Source organism: Canis lupus, chromosome 14 (assembly GCF_003254725.2).
Source record: "Canis lupus dingo isolate Sandy chromosome 14, ASM325472v2, whole genome shotgun sequence".
NCBI lineage: Eukaryota > Metazoa > Chordata > Mammalia > Carnivora > Canidae > Canis > Canis lupus.
The window spans coordinates 10,886,407-10,908,204 of NC_064256.1; the positions used below are offsets into that span (position 1 = coordinate 10,886,407).

At 39.9% G+C, this 21,798-nt stretch overlaps 1 protein-coding gene across 1 annotated transcript; it reads left to right on the forward strand.

Moving 5' to 3' along the window:
* The first annotated feature begins 1,616 nt into the window (after positions 1-1,616).
* Positions 1,617-20,857, forward strand: GPR37 (G protein-coupled receptor 37). The gene is made up of 2 exons (XM_025471528.3): positions 1,617-3,481; positions 19,596-20,857. The coding sequence occupies exons 1-2, from the start codon at positions 2,459-2,461 to the stop codon at positions 20,412-20,414; spliced, it is 1,842 nt and encodes a 613-aa protein (XP_025327313.1). The 5' UTR covers positions 1,617-2,458; the 3' UTR covers positions 20,415-20,857.
* Positions 20,858-21,798: the final 941 nt, after the last annotated feature.

Sequence of the window (21,798 nt, forward strand, 5' to 3'; positions counted from 1 at the left end):
CCCAACTATTTTTGGTAGTTAATATTTTTCAATAAAATGTTGCTGTCTACATTTTCAGGTTAATTGGTATATCAGTTTATTATTGCTGCTGCAACCAACTCCTACAAACTCAGTGACTTAAAGCAAGCCAAATTCATTGTTTTATAGTTCTGGAGGTCAGAAGTCTAAAATGAACAGGCAGGGACTTTTTCAGCTTCCAGAGATTGCTGCATTACTTGGCTCACTGACTCACTGTGATGGAAAGGAAGCCTGCCCCTGAACCTGCCCTCAAGTCCTACCTCCAACTGGACCTCCTAGAAGGCACCCTGTGAGAGCTGTCTCGGGTGGAGGGCTTGCTGGAGACCTCTCAGGGAGTAAGGGGGAGCCTTGCCCCCTAGCATGGCGGCCTTGCTTCTCCTCAGACTGGAGACCGGTGTCCAGAAGGTACTCGAGAGGAGCCCCAGGACAGCTGCCACCCAGACTCCATAGCCAGTAAATGCTGCCTCTGCTCTGCAAAAATAAAGGTATCTCTGCCACCTGGAAAAAAAAACAAAAACAAAAACAAAAACAAAAACAAAAAGAAAACAAACAAAAAACCCTCACTCTGACCCTGTAACCTCCCTCTTGTAAGGACCGTTGTGATCTCAGTGGACCCACCTGAATAATAATAATTCATGATACTCTTCCCCTCTCAAGATCTTTAACCGAATCGCATCTGCAAAGTCCCTTTTGCCGAGTCAGATAACATCTTCACGTGTATTGGGAATTAGGCCGTGGGCCTCTTCTGGAGGGCCATTACTCTGTACCTGTCATACTCGGCGTCATGGTTTTCATTGTATTTTCTCCTGTTTTTCTAGATGTTGCCCTTTTTCACTTCAAAACGCATTCATTTCTCCCTCTATCACTTTCTTTTAATCAATCCGCCTGTTTTATATTATAGCCGCCGGTCTCACGAACTACGCCCCGAGGAGCCGTGGCAGGAGCGCGAGGTCTGGTGCGAAGGCCGCACCTGCACGGCGGGCCGCGCTGTCCCTGTCCGCCCACCTGTCATTCCCACGAGTCCGTCAAACAGAGCTGCTTCCCCAGCAACCCCCGTGGGCCTGCTTCCCCAGTCGGCGTCACAGGTCCCGGCGCCCCCGAACACGTTCGCTGCGCGTCCCACTCTCGGAACTGCTTTCTCTGCGATGGAAACATCCGAGCCTCCTCCTCCTCTCGAGGCCCAGCTCCTGGAAGTCCCGAGGGAGGTGAGCTGCTCACCTTCCTCCTCCCCGGGGCCCGGGAGCCGCCGCGCTGGTTCCGACGTCTGGGGAACCGACGGGGCGCGCCCGGCTCCCGCCCGCGCCTCCGCCCGTGGGGCCTCTCCGCTCCCGGCTCCCACGAGTCAGGTCAAGGCCGCTACAAAGGGCTTGAATGAAACGCGTGTGCGTTTCGCGAGTCGTCAACCGCCAGGGGACCAGCCTCCTCCGCGCACCACGGCATCTCTCGCAGGAGGAGGCCCGGGGCCGGGCGCTGGCTCCCGGCGGCGCGCGCGGACACGGGGGCGGCGGGGCGAGGCCGGCCCCCTCCCTCCCCTCCCCCCTCCCCTCCCCTCCCCCTCCCCGGCCGCGCCCCGCCTCGCCCGCGGCCGCTCCAGGCACCGCACTCTCCGCCCGCCTAGCGCCTGCTGTGGCAGCGACGAGCTCCGTCGGCCGCGTCCCCACCCCCGCCACCGAGCCCCTTGCCCGCGAGCCCGCGCCGCCCCCTGGTCAACTTTGAGCGGGAGGAGCAGCAACTTTGACGGTGGCCGCGGGGTTCGGATCCCGCTTCTCCCCGGCAGCAGAAGCCTCGCAGGTCGCTGGCGTTAGGCGGGGCGAGAGTTTCCCCGGGCGCGTCGGCGCAGCGTCCAGCTGTTTGCAACCTGTTTCCAGCGAGCCGGGAGCGGGATGGTGGCTGCCAGTCATCCGCAAAGGGGCAACTCGTTTTTCTCTCCCTGTAGCGACCTCGGCTTACAACTGGATAAAGCGGTTATTGAAAGGGTGTAAAAAGGCAGCGCGACTGTTCCCAACTGGATAAAGCGGTATGGAAAGGAAGTAAATAGGCAGAGCTACTGTTGCCGAGAAGGCAGCCGCCCAAAGGCAGGGAGGAACGTGGGGCTTGGTCCGGGCTTCTCCCAGTCGCAACATTAACCAACAAGCAGGTGCTGGTGGCAACTTTTCAAGGTCGGCCACCGAGAGCAGCGATTCCCCCTCTGAACCCTGGGGATACGCGGCGCTCGGGCTGGATTTGGCTGCGAAATGCACGGGAAGCCGAAAGAGGAAGGATTGTAGAAGGGGAGGGTTTGTGACCCAAGACCCATCCCCCAACCTCTCCGTAATCTCCCGTCCCCCATCGCCGGGGCGGGGGTGAGTATGTGACATGTGTCCGACTCTCAGCAGCAATTTAGGCAGCAGGTGTCGGTGCTAACCGGGAGCCACGCTGCCGGGCGCGCCCTCTGCGAGCCATGCGGGCCCCGGGCGCGCCTCTCGCCCGCACCTCGCGGCTGCTGCTTCTGCTACTGCTCAAGCTCTCCGCCTCGCCTGCCCTCGGGGCCGCTCCTTGGCCCGGGAACGAGGCTTGCCTAGGACAGAACTGTTCGCCTGCACTGAGCCAGCGCCGCAGCAGGGACGCGTGGGGACGAAGTTCTGCAGGGGACCCTCTGCTAACCCGAGCGCCCAGGGAGGAGGAGCCGGAGCCGGCGGCGCGCGCGGCGCCCTGGCGGGACCTCAGGGCTGCCCGGGGCGGTGACCCAGGTGCGGGGACAGGGCCGGAGGTGTCGGCCGCGGAACCCTCGGGACCTCCCGCCAGACCCTCTGGAGCCTGGAGGTGGAGAGGGGCCCGGGGCCAGGAGCCCCCCGGAACTTTGGGAAGAGGGAACCCCCCGGCTCTCCAACTCTTCCTTCGGAGCTCAGAGGGGGCAGAGAAGGGTCCTAGAGGCGCTGGCATTTCTGGGCACAGCCAGGAGCCGAGTGTGAGGACAGAACCTGCAGCCAGCGACCTTTATTACTGGCCAAGGAGAGGCGGGAAACCCCAGGGTGCCCACCACGACCCCCCACCCAAGACGGTCGATGGACCGTCGGGGCACGAAGGGCGGACGATCGCACCCCCTGGCAGGGCGCTGGCCCAGAATGGGTCCTCAGGGGAGGGCGTCCACGAGCGCGGGGGGCTCCGCCGGGGGAACAGCACGCACCGGCGCTTGCGACTGAAGAACCCCTTCTACCCGCTGACCCAGGAGTCCTACGGAGCTTATGCGGTCATGTGTCTGTCTGTGGTGATCTTCGGGACCGGCATCATTGGCAACCTGGCGGTGATGTGCATCGTGTGTCACAACTACTACATGCGGAGCATCTCCAACTCCCTCCTGGCCAACCTGGCCTTCTGGGACTTTCTCATCATCTTCTTCTGCCTTCCGCTCGTCATCTTTCACGAGCTGACGAAGAAGTGGCTGCTGGAGGACTTCTCTTGCAAGATTGTGCCCTATATCGAGGTAATAATGTCTTCCAGGGGGTCTCAAACTACTGGCTTTACCCATTTCGGGGATGTATAGCATCCCAATTGCTGCTCCACGCACCCACCTAGCTGCTGAACCCCTTTACTTTTTTTCTGGGGCCTCCTCCGCTTCTCCTGTCAATCATTAAGAGAGAGAAAAAGAGAGAGGCAGCTTTGTTTGCTCACTTTCAAACTCTTCTGCTCCTGGATTTTGAAATAATTATGTTTTCATCATGTATAGAATTGTTTACATTTTAAATTGATCCCTCCGAATATGGCATTTATATATAGTCTTGATTTGGCACCAGAGAGTCGAGGGTTAATAAATGGCCATTGTGTGGTTGTCATTACCAGAACTCAGCAGCAACAACCAAAAATCATGTATTGTTTCTCAAGTAGTGCTCCAACATGATTTTTTTCCCAAGGAGATTATTGAATCTTTCTTAAATATCAAAATGGAAATACTATTTTATTTAACAAAGGAAATCTGCCTTTGTCAGTTGGCTTCATGATATATTAATAACCTCCCAAATTAGTTTAAGTGTCCTTTGGCAGTCTGCCATGCTATCCCATCTAAATTCTTATGTCATTTCTTATTTCTCTCCTTTTCCTTCTCAATTTCTTAACAGTTTTATTTATTTTTTATGGATGAGTTTAAGCAAAGAATAACACTTTGGCCATCATGGCACTGAATTTGCATACATATACATATATATATATATATATATATACACACACACACACATACATATATATTTGAGCATGCATATATAGTATGTACTTGTCACTTGTTAGGATATAATGGATTGGTTATTTTAAGGGATTAGGCTAAGAGTAGAAAAATTTTTTAAGAAGAAGGGGGGCATATAATAGGTTCCAAACTTTGGAGACAAAAATATTGCTGAGTAAAATTTTATTTTTTCATCGTACAGCTAGTGTCCTGGACCGTTATTATGGTAGTTGGTATTTGCTCTTTAAATGGCCTCTCTTTAAACACCAGCTCTTGGAAGGAGCCCAAGTGCTTTGTTGCCAGTTGTGTTTTTAGCCAGCTGGCCCTTGATTTCCTCCATTCAGACTGCCCATTTCATTTATGGAAGCAGAAGAAGGGAAACTGTAAATATTCCAGAGCCCCTGATCCTGTCTGGCACCAGAGCCAGTGACACTATGTTCAACATTGTTCCAGGGCTCAAAGCTAGGAGATAAGTAAACAGAAAACAGTACCTACTTAGACGAACAAGGGAAGAGATAGTAAATAAGACCCTCTGTTATCCTGGCAGGGATCAGATGCAGAATCATTCCATACTGGCTAAACCAGCTGTTGCTACTTTACCAAAACCTAGGGTTTCTTTTGTTGCCAGGCTCCATGTAGCTCTGAAATATCTATTTTATTTGTAGACAGTTCATTTTTTAATTGCAGCGGAGGTAGTTGAATTTATGTAAAAGAGATGTATCTATCAATTGCCTTTTCAAGGTCAATGTTTAAGATCTCTCTGATTGTTTTCTTGAATAATACAGAAGAAATTGACATATGCAAGAATGAGACAAAAGTAAACTATAAAGTGAACAGGAGAGTTACCCCCAGTAACAGAAGTGTATTGGCTTGTCTAAAATGGGCATGATGAAGGCTTTATATATTAGAGGAAAAAACAAGGTAAAGAGGACAGAAAAAAGAAACTGGGGAAAGAAAAAAAAAGTTACTCAGTTCTTTAAAAAACCTTCAAAAGAAAGGAATTCCATCCAAATTCAGAAAAGAATATAAAAACTTTGGTAAGTTTATGAGACCTAAGAGTTTTGAGTGATGGTATTTATCATGTATGTCTTTTAATTTTCTTTCTCTTTAGCTCTGATTATTTTTAAATATGTGTTTTCATTTTTATTTCATTTTTTAAATTTAATTCTCTGATCCTTAAGAATATTTTTTACCTTTATTATTATTAAAACAACTATTGGTATTTTTTGCTATCTGTATTTCCCTCTCTTCTTTATAGTCCTTTATTTCTTTTTAGTTTTTAGTGCTAGGCTTTATTCCCCCCAGAGTTGTAAAAAACCTTACTCATTTCTTCTTAAAAATTAGACTGTAATACACATTTTTACTATTAAAGTATGAATGAAAATCTTAAGATGTAGTGTTTCTACATTCCTATCCTATTCTTCTGAAATAATTTTATAATGCATTAGTATATTTTGTAAAAAAAAAAAAAAAAAAAAAAAAAAGATTGGATAGTACTATCAGCTCTGTAATTCCTGATTATGAGACTAAAAAATACAGTCCAAATTTCAAAACAAAACATTTCTGCCCCTAGGAGGCACTGTGATTTTCACAGAACTAAGAAGATTTAGTGCCTGTTCCATGTCAGGTTCCCCAAGAAACAGACCCAAATGTGGAGATTTGCATTGCAGGAAGTTTACTGGGGCATGTGCTCAGGTTCAACACCTAATGGGGAATGAAGGAGGTGGGATTGGGCAGAGGGAGAAGTTGAACTGTGATCCAGATGCTAGAGAGACCTTGGCTGACACCACAAGGAGCTGCAGGGCTGGAGAGCCTTGCACTATGTCCTGGATAGAGGCAAGACAGCCCCGACTTTATTCCCCCTAAGGGACCGGTTACTACATGGAAGTTGCTCCTAGGAAGGGGACATAACCTTGATCTGGGGGGATGTCTCTGAAAGGCAATTCCTAGAGCAGGTTGCGGCTAAGAGCCACCAACCACCAACAGTCCCAGCAGTTGGGGGAATCAGCACTTCATACCTGAAGGAATTTTGTGGAGAGGCAATCTAGGTGGAGAGCCATAGCCTGCACTGCAGTAACTTTTGAATTTTTCTAATGTTAAATTAGAACCAGATGACACTCTACTCAAACTTCCCGATTTTTAAGATGAAACAAGAGGCCCAGAGAGGAGAAATGATCATCCTAAGCATTTATACCTAGTTAGTAGCAGCCAGACCTTTCAGTCTCAAGTTTGCTTATTAGACAAACATCTAGAAGGCAGAAGTGTCCAATGAGTGTTTTCTTTTTATGTCTGCTCCTTGGCATCTTTCAAAAAAGATTTTTATATCCAATGGGTAGGGAAAAATAAGCTCAGTTAACATGCTTTGCTATATGATGAAATTTATAGCTTTTTATATTCTTAAATTTCATCTTGTTTCTCATAAATTAACAGTAAGTTCCAGAGTTTGAAAATTTTTAAAAATTGCAACAATCTGAATCAATTGCACTTTTACTGTGTCAAAGATGATTATTTTAGTGATCAAATTAAGCTATGTAGGTTACATTTTATATTCTTAAAATCACAGTGTTTTAGATTGGTAAAAGACACTATAAATAATTACATTTGTTTAAACTTTCTCAAAAATCTTCCCCCCATCAAATCTGTTTATTTTTGACCACAAGAGTTCTAAAAACTATTTGACATTTTGTCTCCTTTTATTATCTAGATTTTACCTTCTCTCTCCTTACTTTTTACTTTCTTATATTTATTTGTTGGCTTTTCCTTTTCTTCTACCACACATCTTATTATTGATTTATAATGTATGATCTACCTTTTTGATAGTAATGTTTCATCTTTTCCAGTGTTTTTATTTTTTAATATTTCTTAGACATTTTAAACTTTTATTCACAATTTTTAATTTTAATGGAGGTATAATTGACATATAACATTTTATTAGTTTCAAGTGTACAACATAGTGTGCTTTGATATTTGTATAATTGTGAAATGATCACTATAATAACTCTAGTTAGTATCTGTCACCTTACATAGTTACAACATTCTTGATGAAAACTTTTAAGATCTACTTTCTTTCTTAGCAACTTCCAAATATGTAATACAGTATTATTTTATAACTGAAAGCTTGTATCTTTTGATACCTTTCAAGAACCCCCAGCCTTTAGCAACCACAATCTCTTCTCTATGACTCTATGGGCTCAGTTTCTTTTTGTTGTTGTTGTTTGTTTTAGGTTTTTTGTTGTTGTTGTTTTTGCTTTTTTAAGATTCTACATATAAAGTGAGATCATTTGGTATTTGTCTTTCCTCATCTGATATATTTCATTTAGCATGATGCCTTGAGGTCCATCCATGTTGTTGCAAATGGCAAGATTTCATTCTTTTTAATGGCTGAATAATATTCCATTATATTTATATACATTCACACACATGCACACATATGTACATACACCATATTTTCTTTATCCATTCATCCAGCAGTGGACACTTAGGTTGCTTCCATATCTTGGCTACTGTAAATCATGGTGCAGTGAACATAGGGGTGCATATATCTTTTCAAGTTAGCGTTTTCATCAGCCATCAGAAAGGACTAATACCTACCATTTGCTTCGACGTGGATGGAACTGGAGGGTATTTTGCTGAGTGAAATAGGTCAATTGAAGAAGGACAATCATCATATGGTTTCACTAATATGTAGAATATAAGAAATAGTGAAAGGGACTATAAGGGAAAGGAGGGAAACTGAGTGGGGAAAAATTAAAAAGGAAGACAAACCATGAGAGTCTCCTAACTCTGGGAAATAAACAAAGGACTACAGAAGGGGAGGAGAGTGGGGAGATGGGGTGATTGGGTGACGGGCACTAAGGAGGGCACTTGATGGGATGAGAACTGGGTGTTATACCATATGTTGACAAATTGAATTTAAATAAAAAAATAGTTAGTGTTTTCATGTTCTTCATGTAAATACCCAAAAGTGGAATTGTTAGATCATATGGTAATTCTATTTTAAAAATGTTGAGTAATCTCCAAACTGTTTTCTATAGTAGCTGTACCACAGTTAATTTTATTAATCTTCAGAAATTTTCTCAATTTTACCTCCTTTCACTTTTGTCTTCTTTTCTTCTTCTATCATAGTTCTTTTTTTTTCCCCTACAACTTGAGTATTAGCATAATCTTGAGGAGATAGTGGAACTTGGCGGAGAGTTGAGTTTGTATAGAAAAATAGGAGACGTTTCTTAAGAAAAATCACATATCTTTGAAATTTACATTCAATTCTTGTTTTATTTCAATTTGTTGGCATAAGACTTGAGGAGAGTAGCCAGCTTTCAGGGTCTGTTGCTAGAAAGTAGTTTTATCATATTTAATGTTGCTATGAGTAGGAATATACTGGGAACTATTGTAGTTGATAACTTCTCCATTTCTATTTTAGGATTCTGATGCCTTTGTGGCTTAATGATAAATCCCTTAAGGATCAAGGGCAGATGGAATGGTAGGAAAAGGGGATAGGAGGGAAAAGAATCTGAGTGAATGGTGGTCATCCTAATAGACACATCATTTTAAACTGGTTTATTAGCTAGTCACCAGAAAACAAAACAAAACAGAACTATACTCAAAGTGATAGTTGTATGTGGAAAGAGAGAGGTAGGGGAAAGGGAAGGAGAGAGATAGAGAGCAAGAGAGTGAGAGAGATGGATAGATATAGAGGTCTGGGTGTGGAGTGCAATAGGAAAATGGCAAAGGAGTTCTCTACCACACTTTAAGGATCTAACAAATGATTAAAGCCAGATAATTTGGGCACTGAATGGTAACTGGAATAGATCTTTACTCATTAGTTGGTGAAAGCCAACCAGAGTCAGTGTATCATCGGATTCAGATCCACTGCTAAATATTTATTTCTGTTTGAACATTAATTAGGAAGTTTTGAATGAGGGAGGAGCAGAGGGAGAAGGAGAGAGAGAATCTTAAGCAGACTGCATACCCAACACAGAGCCTGAGGTGGGGCTCTATCTCAGAACCTGGAGATAATGACCTGAGCCGAAGTCAAGAATCTATGCTTAACTGACTGAACCACCTGAGTGCCCCTAACTGTTTTTGTTTGTTTGTTTTACTGAGATACAAGATTCCTGCATGAAGGTGGAGGATAGTTAAAGGGAATGAATCTCACCAGAGCCTCTGGACTAGGGATGATTTGTGAAAGATATACAATCTTTTGTGATGAAAAGAGACAATTCACCAATGGCTTTAGAAATACTAGTTTCAAACTGAGTGAAACAAATGGCTCTTTAATTTCCTCAGATTGTAGTTAGCACTGATAGGTAAGAAAGGAAGGGTCATGGAAGCTGAAGATGATTTATCATACAAGTATGTGATTCCACACAGATTTCTCTAGAACCCCTACATTCAAGTAATAGCACATTTACCATGACAGATAGTAAATTTGCTTGAGTTGTGGATTAGCCATTAGGTATTCTGATGGACTTTTAAGTGGAAAGATACAATTTTATGAGCAATTTGAAAGTCACTAATAATATTCTCAGGGAAAGTAAACCCAATATATGTGAATGGTGCTCAACAAATATTTTATGACTTCCCATTAATCCCTTTACAATCATTTCCTACATTTCTATACAAGTAAAAATACTTCGCTGATGACTTTTGCAGAAAAGATTTAAAATGTCATAGAATGAGCTCTTACTTATAATGCCATTTATGAACATACAGATTTTGGGTTCTATATAAGCAGTAAAAGTTTTATTATATCCACATGTGAAATTCAAATAATTGCCTTCACTATTGATTATACTGAGAATGCCATTATTTTCTGAAGCTTATTAGTGAAGTACATACAGAAATGGATTTTTCTTTACTTCCCTTCTAGAACTACTCATTGGCACTCAGCTTGGAAGAACTATATTATATATAAAACAGCAGCAACTAATAACTGATTAAAGAACAGTTTGAATAATTCATTATTTTCTATAATCCTTTTCCATATATGTCGTCATTCATTCATTTATTTACTATCCATTTATTCATCAAACATTTATTGAGCTTTTCTACTGTGTGAGTATGATGTTAGGTAGGGATGGGAGAAAAGGGGGAAAAATTTCCAGTGATGAATAACATAGATGCATTACTTCTTTTAAAGTTATAGAGAAGTAATGTTCTAATGTGTAATGAGTACTATAATAGAGATTTAAACAAAGGGTTATGGAAGGTCAGGAATGGGTCCTGGAATGAGTCAGCTCACAGTTGTACTTAATTAGGACCAAAGATGAATAAATTCAAGTGAAAACTGTGCTCACTCTAATTCTTTTTCATCATAGTCTTATTATAGTCTTCATAAATTCTGTACAACTTAGATCCATTGTGAAAAGATGCAAATATAAAAATCTTTTAATTCTTGCTTTCTTGTTTTCTCAATCTTTTGTGGGATAGGAGGCCCATAAGAATCATTGGGGCAAGATAATTCAGCAGATAGGACAGCCCTAAAAGTTTCATTTAGGACACAGAATCCCAAATTATTATTTAGAATACAGTGCCTGAGATAACCATCTGTGCTTTGGATTTATTAGTCCTTATTAGCCATAAGGAATTAAATAAATTAAATTTTAAATTTTTACTTAAATGAATGGTTCATTTAACAGTGTAATAGCACATTCGTAACAGTGGTAATAACACATTAAATTGAGTCCTTCTGAAAATTTCATAATGTACCTATTGTTTAATTTGACCTTAGAGAATCCAGGAAGAAAGGGTGAAAAAGGAGATAACATTGGACCCTATTATAGATACTTTGGACCCTATTATAGAAAGGGAAGCATAAAGAATTGACTTTCCCAATTCTTGGGATTAATCTTTCAAGAATGGAAACAGAGTGAGGACTTATTCTGAGTTCCCAAGCACTGCCAAGGTATCTGGTTATATCAACAAAGCATCCTTCAACAGCAAAAAGGAAGGAAATATGTCTGGAAAAGCAAAATAGATCTGAGTTTATGATTCCCAGGCTAAGTAGGTGAGGGTCTATCTACCTTGCCTTTGACTCTTATACTACATGGACCTTGATAGAATGTTTCCACCTTTAATAGCTCTTTAATAGCTCCCCCCACTAGATTGACGGTGTCACATTGGAGGCACAGGGATCTGTGTCGGGTGTGTGGACTGTGGGAGTAAAGGAATGGGTAGGCTGCTCTGCAGTGAGATATGTCTCTGGCATTGCACTTCTCCCATCCTCTGGGGATCCTCCTGTCCTTTTACTTCCCAAGAATTGACCTGCCAAAGTCCAATAATTAACTCAACCTTGTTGCCAAGACTAACTCTTAAGTATCCTAATTAGAATGGTGTTCTTTGTGCCAGAGGAGATGATCTCATCTAAAATTTTAAGGTAGAATGGAAAATGGGGTTGCTGCAACCTCAAATTTGAAGTCTCTCTATTTGAAAAGTAGGTATATATACTTTCAATAAAACTATAAAACACAGGATATAATCACAGGCTTATTCCTGAGACAGAATACTTTTGGTTTGTGGATTTATGATAGTTTTCAATGTTATTTGTCAGCACACTTGAATGGTTCATAGCATTAACAAGGCCAAGGTCACTGATTTGATCCAGGACTGGAATGAGTCATTTTCATTAGGTCTATGACTATGCTTAGGGTTGCCATTTTTTACTTCCTGTTCATCACTCCCTGTCCTACCTTCACTGTCTTCTTGGTTCCAATCTCTCATGTATGGGAAAAGCATCTGTTAACTGATTTGCAGCAAGATGTGAGATTTAGAGATATTTGTTTCTTATAAGAGGATTAAATAAAGAAAGAGTACTTCCTTAATAGAGTACCAAGGGTGCAACCTTGGTTAAGAGCTGAGGAATTTTGTCTTAATATATTGTCTCTTCATGTCATTCAAGTCACAATTACTAAACCACAAATGGATGAGGAATGTGTTTTTAGTTTAGGTTTACCAGCATGCAAATTAATATCATTATAGAACAAAGGAAAATTGGTGAAAATTTATTACTGTTCTTTGAAAACTCATCAGAACCCCTAGGTGAACAATAGAAATTCCAGGTCACTTTAAGATTGATTAGAAAAATTATAATAATACCAAAGACTGCAGGCTTGAGATAAATATTACATTTTGAAATGAATATTTAATTATTGAGAAAAAATAGACTATATCAATTCCTTAAGATCTGTTGATTTTAATAGATTGCTTCCCTCTTGAGACAAATTATGTTAATGTTGCTTCATTGGTATTTTTTATATTAATGAGCATTGGCATATTTATAACCAAATTACAATATTTTAGACAAGTTATAGTAATTTTTTAAAAGATTTTTTTTTTTATTTGGCACAGAAGCAGAAGGATCAGTAGGCAGAGGGAGAGGGAGAAGCAGACTCCCTGCTGAGCAGAGAGCCTGACATGGGACTCAATCCCAGGACCCTGGGATCATGACCTGAACTGAAGGCAGACACTTAACTGACTGAGCCACCCAGGTACCTCATCCCCCCACTTTTTTTTACTACAAAAGAAATATACTGTGCTACAGAAGTCAGATGTCACAGTTGGTAGGAAACTTTATGTCAAGGTGGGACTATAAAGGTAAAGAAAGATTAATAAAATCAACCCAAGTTTGAGGGTGATATGTTAGCTTTTAAATAGTCTCAGTTGTTTTTAAAATAAGGAAGAGCATGTTACCAAGCTTAAGGTAGAGAATGAGATTATAATGGCAGCTGATGCCTTGAAGTTATTTTGTTTTTCCATGACATTGGGAATCAAGTATAGATGAAATATGTTGGGTATCACCGAAATAAATAGATATTTATAATATGTGGGTGTGTCAGATTAAACCTCACTGATTTTGATAAAGGAAAGAAGGCTTCTCTTTGACTGGACAAGTGGTTGTAAATGGCTTTATTTTATCTTAGGGATCTATGCATGTTTGTAAGGGGTGAGGCAAATCTCTCCTACTCTCTGTTTTGGTTTGGAAACACTAATGGAAGGGTGTTACTACCATAGTATCATGACTTGCATGCATTCTGAAATGAAGACCTTTTGATAAAGGCCATCTTATTCACAGCAGAGGCTCTGATAAACATGCTTTCCACAGTGGTGATCAAAGGAGTGTCTCTTTCCTGGAGAAGTTGCCCTGAACTGTTGCAAGGATAAGGATTATGGAAAATGTAAGAGAAAGCCAAAGGCATACACAAACTCAAGCCATTTAGAGTTTCAAAGGAAACTCTACCCTGTGCTCCTCCTGCTTTTTTCCTGACTGATTGTTAGGCCTGTAACCACAGACTTATAATAGATTATCATTCATGATCCAAATGAATGGGTTTTCTTAACAATCATGCCCTTGTTTTGTGAGTTACTTGTATACAAAAGACAGCACAGAAATAGATGTACTTAAACATCTTTTTGAGGTAAAATATAAGTTAAGCTAGAGTATAGTTATCATGACTTTGGTTAGAAATTTCCCTACTTTATAAAAATCATTGTATTCTAGTTGCTTCACTTTACTGAAGCATATCAACTCAATTTCATGTGAAAGAAATTTTGCTTGGAAGTGCATTGGTCTTTTCTCCCCCATAATTGTTATCACTGATTTATATCAGAAAGCTTAGCAAAAGATACTATTTATTTGGTAAGAGTTATACCTTCATAACTTACTCTTGTTCAAAATGGTTTCTTATGGGGCAGTTGGGTGGCTCAGTTAGTTAAGCATAGGACTCTCAATTTTGGCTCAGGTCATGATCTCAGGGCTGTGGAATGCAGCCTTGCATCGGGCTCCGTGCTGGGTGTGGAGTCCTCTCTCCCTCTCCTGCCCCTCCCCCACCATCTCTTTCTTTCTCTCTCTCTAAAAAATAAAAATACAATACTTGAAAAAAAGTTTCTTATTTGTCTGTCTGCAGTAATCTCATGAAAAATGGAGCAATAGTTAAGACAATAGCCAAGGATCTTCCTACAAAGATCCTTACTGTGTTTTATAAAGTGTCCATGTGTTCTTTCTTCTATCATTTTGAGTGAACAGGAATTTAGTGTAGTACAAAGTGAATATGATGGCCCAGGTTTTCTCATAGCCCGATGTTTGCACTGAATTAGAAACTTGAACAATAGGAAGACCACTTGGGCACCAGTGGCTGCCTTCCAACCTGAGTACTCAGGGCTGACTCTGTGCCTGTCCCAGCCTTGGAGCACTGCTGCAGGGTCCTGTGGCTGCCAGAAGACTCACCGCTCTGGATATTGACTGGTAGGGGCTGAAGGACGGTTACTGTTGTTCCTGTGGGGTACAGAGAAGAGCAGACCATTGCTGAATGAAAGAAAGATTTTAGAGTTGTTTATTTTTATTCTATTTTTTGTGTATTTTGATACCAAAACCCTCAAAATGCTCAATATCTCATTTTCCCAAATAGTTAAAAATTTCTGCTTCCAGCTTTCCTCTGATCTTGAGTCTCAAAATTAATAGTCTTGTCTATTAGAAGTGTTTACAGTTCTGCTTTTGTTGACATTAATTATTTCTCCCATTGCAGTTTAATTAATAGGAGATTGCATCTTACTCATTCCATCTCTCCGGATGTTGCTTCAAAAAACTACCCCTTACCAGCTTTACTCCCAAGAGCAAATTTCTTAGTGACATTGAATTTTAGCAATTAGATATGGTCATTAAATGCAGGAGATCCAGAATTTATGACACAGTTTTATAATTGCATGTAATTGTACCATTCATCTTGGTAGAATTTCTAATGAGCTATAAGTAAACAAATACATTTCAAAATTGGGATTGAAATCTTTTCATGCTACTCCAACATTTAGCAATTTTAATGGCATGGATAGATTTCATACCTGAGAAAGCAGAAATTAGCCCACCACCCATGATCCAGATGATTTTTATCAATTAATTTCCGAGGTTGATCCTTTACAAATGTTTAAAGCCTTCTATAAATAATTTGGGAAAGTACTGAGCAGGAGCTTTGTACCTTTCTTGCTCTTTCACATCATAAAATCAAGTGTAGAAGTGAATTTACAGAAAAATATCTGAAGTAATGGCACTGCAGGCGGTGGCAGCAGGAGGGAAGAGATATCTAGGACTAGCCTTTGGGCTGCGGTTGCTGTTGGCAACTATGTAGTAAGCGCTATCTGCATTTGGGGCAGCATTTTCCTCAGAGGCCCCAGCTCTTGTGACCTTTGCTTCAGCTGGCTCCTAATTGAGGAGAACACTATCAAAGAGAAGTAGGATTTGACAATACGAAGCTGGGTACAGGAGCCTCTTGCAATTTGTGTATGAAACCTAGGAAGCTTCCCTCAATATGTGATTCGTCAAGAGGATTACAGATCAAATATGTTCTTTTAAACACATTTGGTGCTCAGTCTGATAGCTTTCCAGAATATGGCTGAAGAACTAAGAATCTTCAAATAAAGTACAATGTAGAATTCCTGAGCAAAAGTTGGGGCACATGTAAATTTTGTTTAAAAATTGCCCTGGCTCTGTTATCATGTGCAATGATATATACAGGACCTAGAAAATTTTTTGCTTTTTGAAGCAGTGAACATCTTTTAATTAAAAGTGGATGTGCAGCACAGGTTATAAATATCTAAGGAGAGGCAATCCAACACACTCGTCTTAATACGTGTCCACCCACATTCATTGGCTAGTCCCTCTCACGAAATGCTCTGTAACAGACTGGGAGTTAGGTATGCAAATGCTAGCTCTTGTGATAATTGATCCAGATTTTCTTTTCTTTTCTTTTTCTTTCTTTTTTTTTTTTTTAAGATTTTATTTATTTATTTGAGAGAGAGAGAGAGAGAGAGAGTACAAGCAGGGGTAGGGGCAGAGGGAGAAGAAGACTGCCTGCTGAGCAGGGAGCCCAATGTGGGCTCAATCCCAGGATCCTGGGATCATGACCTCAGATGAAGGCAGACACTTAACTGACTGAATGACCCAGGTGCCCTTGGTCCGGATTTTAAATCTCTGTGTTTAAAATTAAGGAGATTAATCGGGGGAGAAGATGCTATCTCTTGAGTGTTGTGTGTTCTTTGTAAAAAATTTTCTATCTAGAAAACTACCAAGCAAATGTATGTGCCACGCCTCTAAGAGATTGCCTTCCATCAGACTCTCTAGTAGTTTTGTCTTACCAAGCATCCTTTCAGTAGAAATGTTATTCATAATTTTAAGAGAATGCACAGCTTAAACCTCTGTAGCTTTGTTATTTATGGACCGACTCTGGATACGTGGGTGACAGAGAAACACGCACAAAGACTTAAGTTAGTAAAGATGGCCTTGCTGAGGATTTGGGTACATTTGATAGTTTGAGGATTTTTTGTTTTGTTTTACATTCTTACAGAGAAATGAATCAAAATATTTGAAAAACTAATACATAAATGTGAAGTTTCAAAAACCCATAAAATAAAGTCCTGCAATTCCTAAATAATACTTTTGATGCAGACCTTTAGAAGGAATTCTCCTTCTCAGATTTCCATGCGAAGTGTGGCAATTACTGACATTAAACGTAATAATCTGATCTTAAGACAGTTTGCACAGTGCAGACCTCAATTTTAGAATTATTTTGAATCTCTGTCATAGAGGCAAAATAAATTTCCATCAAGAAGACCAATTCATTAATTTGAAAGTTAATATTAAAAGGGTGTATGGAGAGATGACTTTTTATGACAGTCATATTGGATGAATATTTCTTTTTAAGATTTTATTTATTTATTCATAAGAGACCCAGAGAGAGAGAGAGAGAGAGAGGCAGAGACATAGGCAGAGGGAGAAGGAGGCTCCCTCTGGGGAGCCTGATGCAGGACTTGATCCAGGACCCCAGGATCACAACCTGAGCAAAAGGCAGATGCTCAACCACTAAGCCACTCAGGCATCCCTGAATGGATATTTCTTATATTGATTTTTATGGGAAACTTTCTGAAGATTTTGTATGAAAATTGTGGTTATAAGCTGAACCGTGTAGTCTTGATCTGCCCTGATCTAGATTGGGAGTCATATTTTTTCTTCAGTTTTGCTTTTCATACGCTTTAGCCCTCCTTATCTCTCATTTTCAGACTGTTTCCACTAAGAGTTATGAGAATAGTCAGGGCATGGATGCAATGTCCTTATTTTCCATGGTGGAATCAGGAGACACTAATGTTTAGTATGTAGTAAGGGGGCGGACATTTGACATTGGAATTCTCATAGAATCCACAAGCAAGTTGCCATCATTCTGGGGACAGTGACAGCTTGAATGTAGCAGATAAACAACTAATGTGTTGAGTGTCAAAACTGTTATGACAAATGTTTTTTTTTTCAACATGATCCCTTTGAATTCTAAAAAATTAGACATGAACATTATATATAGGTTTCCTTGCTCCTTTGCCAAGGCATGACCTATTCCTGTACTTCTTAAACATTCCCACTAGCAGACAGAGGAGAGTGAATTCCCATACCTGAAAGCCTAGGGTACACCCCAAAACATCCTTCTCATCTACAGTTTTAGTCTCCTGTTTCATCTTAAACCTCATGAACATTTTACCTTCTACTCTGTCTTTATTTAAATATATAAATAATGACATTAAACATTACATTACTCAATTTCCTCTAGTTAAGTAAGTTTGATGCTCCCAGATGATTACTGTCTTTATCTTGTGACTTTGAGAACTACCTTCCCCCCACCTTTTGGTTGACTATGACCTCCTTGAGGGAAAGGACTGTTTCTTGTTCTGTATCCTCCCATCTAGCAGAGTGCTTAGGACAAAGTTGGTATTAATAAATGTGTGCTTGTGTTAAACACATGTCTATGTACACCTTTAGAGTGTGTGTATGATGTTTGTAAATATTTAACAGACTACTGAATGATACTATGTTTACATTAGGAACATGCATTTTTATTTTGTGTGAAAAATGTACATATTTTTCATTCTTAACCTTTAATTGTTAATTTATTTAGATGTCTGGGCCATACACATATGAGAGTTTGGATACCGTGCTTTATGTGGTCAGCCTTAAATTATTTTCTGATCTGAAATTTTCCTATGGCTGGTACATCTACACATTGTATCTGGCTCCTTTTTGCATATTTTCATGGTTACTTTTTATATCTATTTTTTGACATTCTTTGTGTATCTCCTATAACTTTAAATTTGATAAATGTACTTATTTCATGATAAATGTACTTATTTTATGCCTGATCCTGTAACTTGCTTCTTTTGGCACATAAGTTCATAGTGGCAGATTGGCTTTTGCATATTTTGATTTTTAATTGTAGATCCATGTTCCCTCAAATTTTATCTGTGGGTTTCTGAGGCCTGGTTTTAAAGTGCATTCTTCCAGAGAGGTTTTGTGTTTTCTTCTTCTGCCAGGTGCCTGGGACAATTTAAAATTGTAATTTGTTTTTTTTCTGAGCCACATAAATGGTGTGAATTCTAGCTTTAGGCCAGTGTAAATTCGAGCTCCTGGTTAGAATTTGCTCTTCTTTTTTTATCTCCAATTCACCTAGATCCAAATGATATAATGCAGACAAGTTTCTTTACTAATTCCCTCTACTTTTTCTCTTTATACCCATGAAGATGTCACTATTTGAGGAGTTCCAAAATCATAAAAGGATCTTTGATGTAATCCCCATGTATACTGGCTAGCTTTGTTTCCTACCTCTGTGTACTTGGGCACCTGCCCCATGATCTAGCTAAAACCAACTTAGCTAGATGAAACTCTCATCAGGCTTGGCAGATATCACTTCGGCAAGCATGCAGAATGGAGGGGAAGGGGTCACTGACCTGTTTGGCATTTGTTTTTTCATTGATTTTGACCCCTGGAGAATTTCCCTTTCTTCTTTTCCATAAGTGTATGCATTTAAAGATAATATTGAAATGCTTTATTTTGCATTTAGGAGAAATTGGAGATCTTTACTCATCTCATTTGTTGGAAATAATAAGCTCTTGAATGTTTGCTCTGTGTGAGTCATACTATTGACCCACGCACTGGAAAACATGACCATCTTTTTCAGTAATGAAAATGGGATACACTCAACTATCCTTACTCCTTATGTAGAACTCCTGGTGGCAATTTTTTTTTTTTTTTTTTTTTTTTTTTTTTGTGGTGACTGAAATTCTTGGGAGTGTCTGTGCTTTTCTATAATAAAGTGGTATTGGACTTAGCTTATGGATCCTTCCAGTTATAAAAATTTTTTGACTCCATAATCTGAACCACTAAATTTCTTTTTATTTTTCCCTCCTATTTTTATCTTTACAGTAATTCAGCTAAAGTCACCAACCCAGTTACCCACGCCTCATTCCAGGAAATTGTTCTGTTTTGTTTTGTTTTCTGTTTTGGCAATCTGTATTTACTGCCTAGTGTTTTGATCTTTCAGAGATCACCCAGAATAAGTGTACTGTGTTCCTCCCACAGGTTGCTTCCCTCGGAGTCACTACCTTCACCTTATGTGCTCTGTGTATAGACCGCTTCCGTGCAGCCACCAACGTGCAGATGTACTATGAAATGATAGAGAACTGTTCTTCGACAACTGCCAAGCTTGCTGTTATATGGGTTGGTGCCCTACTGTTAGCACTTCCAGAAGTTGTTCTCCGCCAGCTGAGCAAGGAGGATTTGGGGTTTAGTGGCAGAGCTCCTGCGGAACGCTGTGTTATTAAGGTTTCCCCTGATTTGCCAGACACCATCTATGTTTTAGCTCTTACCTATGACAGTGCAAGACTCTGGTGGTACTTTGGCTGTTACTTTTGTTTGCCCACACTTTTCACCATCACCTGCTCTTTAGTGACTGCAAGGAAAATCCGCAAAGCTGAGAAAGCCTGTACGCGAGGGAATAAACGACAGATTCAGCTAGAAAGCCAGATGAACTGTACAGTAGTGGCTCTGACCATTTTATATGGATTTTGCATTATTCCTGAAAATATCTGCAATATTGTTACTGCCTACATGGCGACAGGGGTTTCTCAGCAGACAATGGACCTGCTTTATATCATCAGCCAGTTCCTTTTGTTCTTTAAGTCCTGTGTTACCCCTGTCCTCCTTTTCTGTCTTTGCAAACCCTTCAGTCGGGCTTTTATGGAGTGCTGTTGCTGTTGCTGTGATGAGTGCATTCAGAAGTCTTCAACAGTGACCAGCGATGACAATGACAACGAATATACCACAGAACTTGAACTCTCACCTTTTAGTACCATACGCCGCGAAATGTCCACTTTTGCTTCTGTTGGAACTCATTGCTGAAAGACAGCCTTTTGTTGGTTACATTTACTTGTTTGATTTTCATATCCTGTGAAAGTTTTTACTTCATATTTTTCCCTCCTGGGAAAAAAATGCAGCAAAAGAGAGAAATATTAACTACTGTAGAACTGATTTTGCAAATTAATATTTGTGCTTTGAAAAAAATGTTTATATTTAGTTATTTAAGAAATATGAGGAGGCCAATAGTTTTAGGTCATTTTATTTGGTATGGTGCTAATATTTTATTTGAAAAAAGTTACTGCACCTTAATTGCTAACTTTCTTTCTTTTAAAAATATAATCAGTGTATATTGATTATAGCCATGTGATTTTGTAGGTTATTTTGAGTTGTGATGGAAAGTATATTGTATATGTTATCGTGAGATGATTTGTAGTTAAAGAAGCATTCACAAAGTAGCACCAAATAAATTATACTTTATTCTTTAATATCATTGTCAATCTACTTTTAACCAAGAGTCAATAAATCTTTTAATTGCCTTAAATACACAATTATTGGTTCTACGCACAATTTAAAATCAGCTTTATTGCTTTAAAATTCTATTTTCCTTTAAGGCAGGTAATCACCATGATGTTATAAAGCAGTTTCTAACAGTACTATTTTATATGCATGATTCATATAAAACTATATTGTATGTTCAGACAAAATTATATTTTTAATATTCAGATACAGATGTAAAATTACTTCCGAATATTTATAAAATATGAATAAATAGACAGCAGAGTAGGAAGAAAGTATCTTTTTTCGGTTATTTATCTCTGAACCAGCATGTAGAGCCACAGGTTTTCCCAATATAAATTATGAGCAAAATCAAGGATAAAACACAATGCACTTGTCATCTAATTTCCTCTGAATGTTGACCTTTAAAGCACTCTGAATTCTAACTTTTCTCCATTTAAAAAATGAACTTGGTTAAATCTGTGTGATTTAATTTCTTTAAGTAGAATGAAAGTACAATAGTGGAATAATAACATATTTATATATCTTGATTAGAACACTTGAATATTCAACCACGTTTAAATTGATATTCCATAAGCTTCCAACAAAAACTAACCTTCTCCATTTGAATTATTTGATTCTTTCCAGGAGTTTAAGTTCTAACAGTTGTGTAGGATGTCTGCCTGTAAGGTTTGAGAATGAAAACAAGGCACTGTTGTCTTCTCGCAGATCCCTGAAATAGGTCTTTGGAAAACGTCTCCAGGATGTCTACACTAGGTTTTGGCTGCTGAGCAGATTCAGCAATTGTGATTCCACAGTGTCTCTCATGATATTTAGTCAACTTTATAAATCAAGAAACACTGATTGAGCACGTGATACAGAAAATGCTCTGTGCTATTATCTGTAGTAAATAAAGGTAACCAGAGCTTAG

Excerpts from the sequence above, each read along its gene's own strand:
- GPR37 (XM_025471528.3), top strand. The coding sequence starts at position 2,459 with ATGCGGGCCCCGGGCGCGCCTCTCGCCCGCACCTCGCGGCTGCTGCTT. Across the intron at positions 3,482-19,595 it reads AGATTGTGCCCTATATCGAG|GTTGCTTCCCTCGGAGTCAC; the intron begins GTAATAATGTCT and ends TTCCTCCCACAG.